This window comes from Ambystoma mexicanum, chromosome 4q (genome assembly GCF_040938575.1).
Source record: "Ambystoma mexicanum isolate Mex_15411 chromosome 4q, UKY_AmexF1_1, whole genome shotgun sequence".
In the NCBI taxonomy this organism is placed as follows: Eukaryota; Metazoa; Chordata; class Amphibia; order Caudata; family Ambystomatidae; genus Ambystoma; species Ambystoma mexicanum.
Window position 1 is genome coordinate 780,366,055 of NC_090928.1, and position 12,319 is coordinate 780,378,373.

The window sequence follows — 12,319 nt, forward strand, 5'->3', positions numbered from 1 at the left end:
GGAATTGCTACCCCCACCATAATGACTTTTGGCAGAGCATTTCTGTTCAAAAGCACTTCACTTTTTAAAACAAATACAAGTAAAATAAATCATGTTTGCAAAAAGCCAAAATAATGTTTTGTGGCCTCTCATTCTCAAAATGAAAGGATAAAACATGCTTGTAACACACCATAATTATTTTAATGTATGTAAATGAAATGAATATAACATATACTTGTGATAAGTGTATATTCAAAGATGTGTTCAAACACTGCTAAGTTATACTTGTCTCTTCATTGCCTTAGTAAAACATTTTCTTGAAAAAACATAAGGATTTTTTAAAAACTATAAAATACACACAACGGTTGTAATTGGAAAGTGTTGTTTGTTGTCCTCACTTCAAGGATGCTGACAAAGGTCACTGAAGCATACCTGCTGTTTAAACATGCAGGAAAGATGATTCCTCTGCGCTGGTCTGTACACCCAGATCACGGACTTTACTCATTAGTTCCTCTATTTCTCTTGGACGTTTGCATGGCCGTTACAATAACAAGATTGGGATCTCCTGGGCACCTGGCATATCTTTGACTGAACCATTGAATATGTACATAAACACAATTGTATATAGTAAGAAAAGGAATTTTATTGCTGCCATTCACACAGCACAATCACCCACAATATTGAAAGACGTTATGCCACATTCACAGTGTTAAACATTAAGAGTAATTTAACATGAAACGTGACTTACTCGTGCTTCATTCTGCTGAAGTTTTTCTTCCATGCTTAAAGCTGTAGGAGAATCTAACAATGCGATCTGAAAAATATAAAACCAGAAAACACAGGTTTTAGTACAGGTCAGGTTTGGGCTGGGCTGTTCCCATTGGTGTCAGTACCTGACTGATTTGCATATGTCTATTCCCGTTTTGCAAAACGTGTAACATAACAGGCTAAAAATGATGGTGTGGAAAATTTGCCAGAACAGTGCCGGCAAGGGGGGTGGGGGGTTCAGATTTATTCAAAACCTTCCACCCATCACTTGTTTGGTTATAGTTAGTCTCCCTGTGTGAGAGGGTATGCTAAGACGTGGGTCCCTTGCTCACTGCACCATAGGGAAACCAGCTGCACCTCACAGAAGATGCTCAACAAGGCTGAAACATGTCTGGGGTTTGTGTTTCCGTGCAGAAAGGACCTGGCCTAGCAGTTTGGGCTGGGCTGCTCCCATTAGCGACAGTGCCCGACTGATTAGCATATGGCTAGACCCCTTTTGCAATGATGCAGAGGACTAAAAAATAGTGGTGTGGAAGGTTGCCAAGAGAAGTGCCTGTGGTTCAAATGTATTCAAAATCTTCCACCCATAACACTTTTGGATATAACCTGATAACCTGTATTAGGAGACATTACCTAACAACTACACAAACAGCAAAAAGCACATATACTGAAAATGTGTCTTTAAGACATTTTAATTGGCTGGCACAGCAACAAGCAAGTAAACATGACTCCATGGTCTACATAGCAGATTTTGGATCCCCAGCAATAACTGCCCTCCATATCACCATGCTCAATATTAGATCAGATATGCCACATTGTCTACGCAGGTGTGCTATTATTGATCACATGAGGAGGTGGGGTTGACTTGTGAAAGTTAAGCTCATTGTAACCTCTCTTTGTCTCATCTTATCCCCCTCACTTCTTGGGGCACCATGAAGAAAGTGTTTTGCAGTTGGAGCTGTACAATAAATACCTCTGACCCCACTCCCTTCCATCCTCTGATTTTTCTAGCACTCTCCTTTGAAATCACTGCCACCCAACTCCTCATGCTTACCCCCTCCGACCATCCTCCTTATTTATCACCCCCAGCCCCTAACTCTTCCTTTGATCTGTACCTCCTTCTTCACCCAATTCCTAATGAAGGCCCAACAACATAGCACTTATGAGCAACTTTAACCTCCACACAATCTCGATAAGCCACCAACTTGAACTCCACCCCCTCCTCTTTGGGCGACTCCCTTACATCACTCAACAAACCGTACACTCCATGTTAAAGGAATCTGTCTTGACCTTCTCATTCTTTCCTCCTCACATCCCACACCTAATCTCAATATAGCCCCGCTAACCACTCCATCCTCTACTTCATCTATGCCATTTGCACCCACCCTGTCTCTCTTCCATCCCCCACCATCTTGAAGTGCAAATTGAAACCCGACTCCTTGACCCACTACCTAACTGAAGTTAGGTCCCCCCTCCTCTCTCTTGCTCCTCCCAGGCCTACCACTATTGAACAGGTCTTCTCAGATTTTAGCATGTCTCTTTGTGCTCCCTCTAATCACCACTATCCTGCTTGTACATTCAACTCCTCTACTCCTTGCTCTCAACCCCGGGTCACCTCTGAGAATTGGCTCCTGAAAACAGATATACAATGGTACCTATGCAAGTCGCTGAAGGGCCGCACCCCTCATCTTCTCCTCATCTATAGAAATGCCCTCCTCTATGTCACCTCAGCCCCTGGCTCTGCTAAATCTACCTACGTGCCCCTATCTCAGTACTACTCTTTGATCTCAACCTTGCAAACTCTCCTCCCCTCTCAAAGCCATGCTTGCTTCTGCTCAACATCCCCTCTTCTTTATCTGTAAATTACATTACCCATTTCTTCTCCAACACGCTCACCTCCCTTCTATCCCTTTCTCCATAAGCTTCTTTCTCTTTCTCCTTATAATGCATATCTCTACCATCTCCTCATTATGCTACTTCACCACAACCTCTACCAGGGAATTGGAACCTTTCAGCTGTTCTCAACTCTTCAGCTTCTCGCTCTGCCTTGGAATCTTTCCTGCCTGTTTCAAGGCAGAAACTATCCTACGTAACGGATTGAGAATGTGTTCCTTCTCCCCAAGGGGGAGCCCCCCCCAAACCACCCATGTGAGGCTAGGGCGTTGACCTCACGACGCAACACCCTCCCTAAGGGTCGAGGCAAGCGGGACTTGCGTTCCTATGCGGAACAACCAAAAGGATAAAACCCTTGGAAACATCATGCCAAGATTTGTATACAGAGACAACAGCCATCTGTTACTGTGAGCTGGACTGGCGTACCTCTTTCCTAACTCACCATTTGTCCCAAGTCATTTTGGGCAGCTTTTCACCCAATTTTCTTCTCCACCTGTGGTGTCTCCCAGGGCTCAAGCCTCTCCACCTGGCTCTTCAATACTTACCTTGCTCAGCTGGCAATCCTCATTTCCTCCTTCTCCAGCCAATTCCAGAGCTATGCAGATGACACCCTATTCTTTTTAAAACTTCATGCTGACCATCTGGCATCTTCCATCATCCCAGGCTGCCTATCTGCCACCCAGCCCTGGTGTACTTCCAACGATCCCTGCCTCAGTGGCAGCAAGACTGTGATCATTCCCACTGGGACCCCAGTTCCAAGGTCAAACCATGAAATGCAGCTGGGTAGAACGTGGAGCCGTTAATGATGAGGCAAAAGGGAATCCAATAAACAAGGTCTGTGGTCGAAAACCAGATAACGGGAGTCGAGGTTATTAGGAAACTCCAAACGCTGGTCAGAACAGGTGAGAAGCACTGACCAACAGAAACACAGCTATTTTAAGTGTAGCGCTACGGGACCCGAATCACGTGATCCTGATGGCGTGCATCACGTGTTGGGTCCCGCAGTTCCTGGTTTGCTATAGGTACCGTGCCACGAGATCCAGACAAGGGTGTCACATGTTGTGATCTGTGGAACGAGGAAATGAGAACAGCTACAGAGCCTGGCGATGAGTGTGTTGGGGTTTGGAGCGCCTTGTCACGTACTCGCTGGCGTGCCAAAGATCAGGAGACCATTTCGCCTGTCAGTCGCTGCAGCAAGCGTCCCTTTATTGGAACACGGGGTCCACCAGGTATGCATAAACTCCAGGGCAAGCACCATCTGTGGTACAGGAATAGACGTCCTTGCTGCTGTGAGGTAACAGAATGTTTATTCCTGAGTGTAGCTCTGGACCGTGAGATGTGTGATCTTGGGGCATTACCTATATGTGATGGGGCATGCATGACACAACCTATGTCACATTTTATTATGAGAAGCTTCACCTCCGGAATTGGTTCTTGCATATGCTTGTAAAGCTCATTATCATACGGGTAGCCACAATTTACATTGAAATCTCCAGCTATGATCGTTAGCATATTTGGATTACCATGTATTATATCAGTGATTGTTAACAATATATCCTCGAGATGTGTGCCTTCGAGGTGGGCTATAGACATTCACAGCCAAGACTTGGTTGCTCTTGTTTATGTTAACAATCACTGCGATAATATTTGGTGTGTTGTTGGGTATTTTGATTTGAGTACAACTGAGTTCCTAATTCCTATAATTAACCCCCCCTTTGGTCTGCCTTTAGACCCCTTCCTAGCCACAGTAATAATTAGGCTATAGCCATTGAGCAGAAATTTCGATTGCACCCGTGTATCCTGTAAGAAAAAACATTGTCAAATAAAGTGGAGGTCAGAGAGCGAGCAAAATGGCTAAAGCCTCTTGAATTCCAGGTAACCATACAGAGGATTTTGCAGCCCAGGCTAGGAGCTCGGTATCTTCTGGGCCAAGGTGGTAGGCAGTGTGAGGGGTCATAAATGAGAGCCAGACACAAAGTTAAGGTATTCACAAAGTTAGACATTTTATTAAGCATAAGTGTGGTGGAAAAATGCCTCCCTACTCTAAAGAGGAACTTCCCTACATAGAAAACAAAAAAAACTGCATCAAGTAGTCAGTAACTTAAAAGCCGTCCTTGTGTCCAAAACACAGTAAGCTGATCCTCACACTAGAAACAAAATGACAAAGGGCGCAAGGAAATGTCTTTGAGATGAAGCTTCTTCATTGGGTCGGCTTCTCACACTTTGCAGACGTTCTTCCGGCGTGTCCTGCAGCTCTCTGATCACTTACCAGCTTTCTTCTGTGGCCTGGACTGGAGAAAGCTGCCTCTCTTCCAGGAGCTCTTCTGCATCTCCCAGTGCTTCCACGGTCCTTCGGCTGCATCTCTCCTCCCTTCTCGCCAGTATGTGTGTCTCGTTTCTACGAGCCGCCACTTGAATTTGCACGCCCTCTCACACTGCTTTCTCCTGCACGGCTCTCTTCCGCACTCTTTTTCATTAATATGGAGGCCCTTTCTAAAGGTCCAGCAAAACAACTAGCCTGCATGTCAGGGTTCAGGCTTTTTTTTAAAAAAAACAAGTTTTATTAATTTCCCAACCAAAACAACTTACAACAGGCTAACCATGCTTAACATTTGTTACAAAAACTTGTATTTGTTTTCATGTCTGTTACTTACCCCTCGCCCTCCCTCCCACCCGAGCCTACTTCGCTTCTTGATTTGCCTCTATTCCTACTTAAGGGGTACTTTTTCCGGTTTCTACATCCGAGTCCTGGTCACTAGACCAGTCCTGGGTGGGCCCACGGTGCTTCCAGGCCGTCAGGGATTTCGCTTCCTCCTCCCCTCCCCTACTTACCACTTCTTCCATACTGCTGTTTCGGCTTCAGCCGATTTTTGGAGGTCTTTCCACCAGACTTCTATCTGAGGTCTATTACTTGCCTTCCAACCCATGGCAATTCTACGCTTAGCGAGTATATACGCCAGATCTTTTCATTTGCTTACATGCTTTAGGTGCCTTGGCCTAGGGAATCCTCCTAATAAACATGCCCAGGCTGATCCGATGTTTATTTTGATCCCCTTTTCATCTAACCGGTGGGCTACCTCTTCCCAGAATTTCCCAATTTCTGGGCATGCCCAAAACATATGCGTCATCCCCACATTCTCTTCCCCTCACTTGGGACATACCTGCCTGTTTACATTCTTAAATCTGGCAATTTTTTGGGGAGTCACATATGCCCTATGGGTTATATATAACTGTATCTGTTGTAGCCTTTCGTTTCTTGACACTTTCTTATGGCATCCTTGGGCCCGCTCCCACATCCCGTCACTCATGGGCTCACCAACTTCTTCTTCCCAGTTATGTTTTTATTGTGTCACCTCTTTTCCCACTCTAGACATCAATAGTTCGTATAATCTGGATTTCTCATGCCCCCATCTGCTATATCGTATATTGCTTGGAAGGGTCGGGCTGCTCGTCTAGCGTTACTTCCGACCATATATCTTTAATCCGCCATATCAATCTATTGTATGTAATATATTGTCCTTCATGCAGCCCGGTTTCTTCCATTACCGCCCGAATGCCTTTATTTCCCCTTCTTGCCATATGTCTTCTGTTGTTGTAATACTCAGCCGTTCCCAGTGTCTCCTTATTATCTTTATGAGCTGCTCATCTCCTCCCGCCAGTGCTACCAGCGGGATCCGTGGTGAGCACAGGGCTGGGTTCTCCATTACCTGACACGCTTTGCGCCATATTTCCCATCCCAGCACTAGCATCCCCGAGCGCACCTTCAGCTCTGATTTGGGCAGCCATATCATGTCTTTCAGGAAGAACGGGGCACAATCTAATCTCAGCAATCGCGATTCTGAGGTGTGGTCTTCTGATAACCATTTGGCCACGTGTCGCAGTTGGCTAGCTAAATAATAGATCTCGTAGTTTGGCAGTTTTATCGCCCCTTTATCATGTGTATTCTGCAACTTCCAGAGGGCGATTCTATTCCTAGTCCCATGCCACAGGAATCCCCTACATATGCTCTGGAGTTTCATGAAGAATCGCCCTGGTATCAAGCATGGTATATTCCCAAAATAATGCAATAGTCTCAGAAATACCACCATTTTCAGCAGTGCCACTCTGCCCATCATTGCCAGGGGGAGCTTGGACCAAAACTTCATACTATTCTCAATTTTCTGTACTGCTTTATCAGTGTTGTGCAGATGTTCCGCTTCTACCATGTGATAGATATCTATTCCCAGGTACCTAAACGTATTTGGCTCCCATAGTATTGGTAAAACCGGTAATTTGCTGTGTGGGGTCCCTACATATCTGCCCAATGGGAATATACACCATTTTTTGGGGTTCACTGCTATAGCGGATAACAGCGCAAATCACTCCATTACCTCCAAGATATATTGGAGGTTTTCCTCAGGGTATCTCAAATACAGTAGCATGTCGTCTGCATATAGTGAGAGTAGATGTGGCACCCCTTTTATTTTTAGTCCCATCTCCTCGTACTACTGTCGTAGGCATATTGTCAGAGGTTCCAGTGCTAGGATGTAAAGCATCGGAGACCATGGGCATCCCTGTCTGGTGCCCCCGCTTAGCTGCCATTTTGTGGAGATGAAAGCTCCCGTTTTTACTCGAGCTATCGGTGCACTATATAGTAATTTGACCACTATCATATCCCATAGCGCGTCAGAGCTGCAATCGGCCAGGGCCATTTGACTGAGTCAAAGGCCTTGACTGCGTCTAGTGATACTATAGCCAGCCATTTCATCCGGGTCTCCTTTTGTATATTCCATGACCCGATGAAGTCTTCTAAGGTTATCGGATATGTTCCTACAAGGGACATATCACGTCTGGTCTGGGTGTATTAGATTGTTTATAATCCTTTTAATTCTATTTGCCAGTACCGCTGTAAGTATTTTACTATCTTGACTCAACATCGATAGCGGCCTGAAGGATCCGCACTCATTACCTGGTTTGTTGGGTAATGGGATAATAATTGCTTCTCTTAGGGACTCTGGTAGCCTTCCTGTCTCATGTGCTTCATTCAGCATTGTTTGCATCGGGGGGAGCACCTCACTTTTGTAGGTTTTATAAAATGCACTGGGGTGCTCGTCAGACCCTGGGGTCTTACTAGTGGGTAGCTGCGCTACCACCTCTTCTAGCGCTTCTTTTTTTTTAAAACTTGTTTTTATTGATTTACCATATAACACATTATGCAATTTCATAAACGTCAACGCCCATCAACCGCCCCCCCCACCCTACCCACCTGCTCTCCGGAAGAGAAGGTTACTGTTCCTTTTTAGTTTCTTGGGATCAGTTATGAGGAAAATATGTCCGTAAGTCTTATGTTGTGCGGGCACCATTGTTCCATGTAGTGTGATTGCAGATATTCTAAGACCCCCCCCCCATTCCTTCATGAAGGATCCGCTCGAGCCCTGAATTTGGTGAGTTATCTTTTCCATGGCCATTTGGGACCAGATCTTCTGCAGCCAGGTGAATATTAGTGGTGGGTCGCGCTTCTTCCAGTTCTGTGTAATAGTTGCCCAGGCCGCTATGACCAGGCCCATGAAGCTGCGCCATTGTGCTTTGCTGTATCTCCTGGCCTGTTGCTCTTTCCAGCCGCACAGCCACACTTTCTCTCCGAGCTGGTCTGCATCCGGTAACATCTTTTTAATTTCTAGTATCATTTCTCTCCAGAATCCTTTGACCCCTTGACAGTCCCACCAGATATGCCTCCAGGTGCCGGTCTCGGGGCATCCCCTCCAGCAGTGGTCAGACGATAGGGGGTACATGGAGTTGAGCCTTTCCGGTGTGTAGTGCCATTGAGTGACTATTTTTATCCACATTTCCCTAGTCTGCACTGCTCATGTCGATTTTGGGATATCCGCCCACAGCGACTGCCATTGGTGCCTAGGGATTTCCTCCCCCAGTGTTCTTTCCCATCTTTTCATGTAGGCCCACTTTATTTTCTCGTCTTGTGTGTTGATAAAGTTGTAGATCGTGGAGACTAATTTCTTGTCACCGGCGTTAGTTAGGAGGAATTTTTCGAAGGTGGTCAGTTCCCTGGTGACAGCCTGTGTAATTTCCGGCGTAGTAATCCAGTGTTTAAGTTGTTCAGATTTATACCTATCTGCTGTTGAGAGATTCCACAGCGTTTTGCATTCTGCGAATGTTCTGACTACGTTGTCTTGAAACATTTCCCCAATTTTTCTGCATCCTGCGTCCTCCCATTTCTTGAACACCCCCTGCTCTTGTCCGGGTGGGAATTGGGGGTTCCCAGAGATAGGCGTGAATGGGGCTGTAGCAGTGGTCATGGTGCCCTTTCTGGTTTGTTTGTCCGAGGCGTTCAGTGTGGTTTTCATTATCTCGCTGATGCAGAGGTTTGGGTGTCTAAGTTGCTTGAGTTTCCATAGCGTATCCGCAAGTGGGGTTCTCGCTACCGCCCTGTCTTGGGTTACCCAGATGGTTCGTTGGTCATCCCCCAACCATTGTTTCAGCACCCACAGTTGGGCCGCTTGGTAGTAATGTTTGAAGTGTGGAAGTGATAGTCCCCCGTCTCTGATATGCATCGTGAGGCCGGTTCTTGCTACCCTCGGGGTTTTCTGTTCCAGATAAATGACGAGACGGATTTATATAGCGCCTTGAAGAACGAGTTGGGAATTGATATCGGGAGAGCGTGAAAATAGTACAGCAACTTGGGAAGAGTTCATTTTTACTGATTGGATTCTTCCCCACCATGAAATCATAAGCGGGCACCATCTTTCTAGGTCTTTGTTCACTCTCATTAGTAGTGGGGGGTAGTTCCATTTATATAGCGTGTTCACCCTGTTTGTAATTGTTATCCCAGGTATTTGATTCCTTCCTCCGCCAATCTCAGGCCCATCCGAACCGCCTCCCTCTCCAGAGCCCCCCCATCCCCTTCCAAGAGGAGGATTTCCGATTTTCACCTGTTTATTTTTAGGCCTGAGATTTCCCCGAATGCCTCCAGCACTTGCAGTGTCTCCGGAAGTGTCTTCATCGGGTCCTCAAGTGCCAGAAGCATATCGTCTGCATAGGCAATGACCTTGTGTTGTCTGCCTGCCATTTCTATCCCCTTGATGTGGATTGATTCCCTTATCTTGATTAGCAATGGTTCCAGGAAGATAGCGTACAGGAGGGGGGATAGCGGACAGCCTTGTTTTGTTCCCCTGGTGATAGGTACCCTTTCCATAATTTCCCCATTTACCGCTATTCTTATCGAGGGGGATTTATAGTTGGCCTTGATCATATTTATGTATTGGTTTCCAAATCCCATGTGTTCCAGGGTTTTAAATATAGACCATTCCACCCGGTCAAAAGCCTTTTCGGCATCGAGTGACAATAGAATTGCTGGCGTGTGTGTGATGTCTATTTTCTCTATAAGATGAATTACCCTTCTGAGGTTGTCGTGTGTTTGACGGCCCGGGATAAAGCCCGATTGGTCGGGGTTGATTAGAGAGGGGAGCAATGGGGAGAGCCTGGCCGCCAAAATTCTCGTATAAATCTTGGAGTCTAGGTTAATCAGTGCAATGGATTTATACGAGCCGGGGAGGGAGGGGTCCTTCCCCGGTTTGTGGAACACCAGGACCTTTGCTTCATTCATGGATGGGGTTACATTTGCGCTGTCCCTGAAGGAATTCAGCAGTCTCGTTAGGATTGGGGTGAGTATGTCTGCATATTTTTTATAGAAGGGGGCCGTGTAGCCATCTGGACCAGGTGCTTTGTTATTTGGGAGGTCTGCTATTGCTTTCTTCACTTCTTCCTCCGTAATCTGGGATTCCAGTTCGATTTTGCCTTCTTCAGGGATTTTCGGTATGGGGAGGGACTTTAAGAAGATCTCCTGTTCAGCCTCGTTTGGGTGTTCTGTTGCGTATACATTTTGGTAGAATGCCCTAAATGTCTCCCCAATGTCTTTGGAGCGTTTAAAGGTCTCTCCCTGTGTGTTTTTGATGTTGAGAATGGTCATGGATTTTTGCTTTGCCGAGAGTTGCCTTGCAAAGAAGTCTGTCTGCTTTGTTGGCCTTAATAGAACAAGTTACTTTCTTACCTGGTAACGTTCTTTCGATGGGATGGTCCGACGACGTATTCCATATCTATGACAGGTAATCACCACAGCTGTGCTGCTTCGGAAACTTTTTTCGGCGTCTGCGTCCTGCGTCGATGACGTCGATGCGCCGTCGTCGAGGACCTCCTCTGACGTCCGACGTCATCCGATGTGATAAGTAGGACGCACGACGCCCGTAGCCTCAGTTGTAGTTTTTTCCCCCAGAACGTGTGGCATTAGTCAACTGCCAGTCCAACACAAAGCCTTGCGGAACGTAAGCTGCAATCGCAAAAGAAATTCTGCAGCGGGGAAGGCAGGGAGGGAGCGATATGGAATACGTCGTCGGACCATCCCATCGAAAGAACGTTACCAGGTAAGAAAGTAACTTGTTCTTCGAGGGGATTGGGTCCTCCGACGTATTCCATATCTATGACAGACTCCCAAAGCAGTACCATAGCAAGGAGGAGGGAAAGAATTTAGAATCAAAATTTAGAATTGCCAATCAAATAGCAGAGCAAAGGACTGCCTTGCCAAAGGCCAGATCCTGTCCTCGGATGGAATCGAGGGAATAGTGACGTACAAATGTATGTACAGAAGCCCAGGTGGCTGCATCACAGATGTTGCGAATAGGAATACCCCTCTGCAGGGCAGTAGATGCAGCCATACCCCTGGTAGAATGGGCCCGCAAGCCAGCCGGCGGGTCCTTACCCGCCAAGCGGTAACACTCCGAGATGGCCAAAATAATCCAGCGAGACAAAGTCTGTTTCGTCACAGCCTGTCCCAAAAGCTTTCCAGCGTAACCAATAAAGAGTTGATCGTCCACTCTGACCCGGGACATGCGTGAAACATAAAAGCTTAAAGCTCTCCTAGGATCAAGCCTATGGAGCCTCTCCTCTTCCTTACCAGGATGCGGAGGAGGATAGAATGCCGGAAGAACAACCTTCTGGGCCAAATGAAATTCCGAAACCACCTTCGCAAGAAAAGAAGGACGAACTCCAAGGACAACCCTGTCCTTGTGAAATACAGTGAAGGGTGGCTTAACTGAAAGTGCCTGTAACTCACTCACTCTGCGAGCGGAAGTAACCGCAACCAAAAACACAGTTTTCAGAGTTAACAGCCTCAAAGGACAAGAATGCAAAGGCTCAAACGGAGCACCCATAAGAAACTTAAGAACAAGGTTTAAATCCCAACCAGGCACCAGGAAAGGTGACGGAGGGAACACATTAGTGAGTCCTTTCAGAAACTGTGAAATTAAAGGGATTTTAAAGTAGGAATACTCTTCAGACGAGCGCTTAAAGATGGACAGCGCCGCCAGGTAACCTTTAACGGTACCCACTTGCAAGCCCCTGTGGGCCAAAGAAAGTAAAAAAGGACAGAACCATGGGGATGTCGCATGCAAAAGGATCCACATTCCGAACTCTGCACCAGTCGCAGAACTTACGCCAATGGCAACGGTACAGAGACTTTGTTGCTGGCCGTCGAGCCGAGAGCAACACCTCCAGCACGTCTCCAGGGAGGTCCAAATCCTTATACCTCAACCTTTCAGAAGCCAAGCGTGAAGGTTGAGGGATCTGACCTCTGGATGGAGAACCTGACCCCCCTCCCATGAGAGCAGATCGTCTCGGTAGGGAAGACGAC

General features: G+C 46.5%; 1 protein-coding gene across 6 annotated transcripts in view; it reads right to left on the minus strand.

Moving 5' to 3' along the window:
- The window catches only part of KIF16B (kinesin family member 16B), a 3,050,718-nt gene that overhangs the window by 1,993,067 nt on the left and 1,045,332 nt on the right, over positions 1 to 12,319 (minus strand). For all 6 annotated transcript variants that reach the window (XM_069608346.1, XM_069608345.1, XM_069608343.1 and 3 more), the window contains one exon: positions 728 to 793. In XM_069608346.1, coding sequence (XP_069464447.1) covers positions 728 to 793 — 66 coding nt within the window. The remainder of the gene's footprint in view (positions 1 to 727; positions 794 to 12,319) is intronic.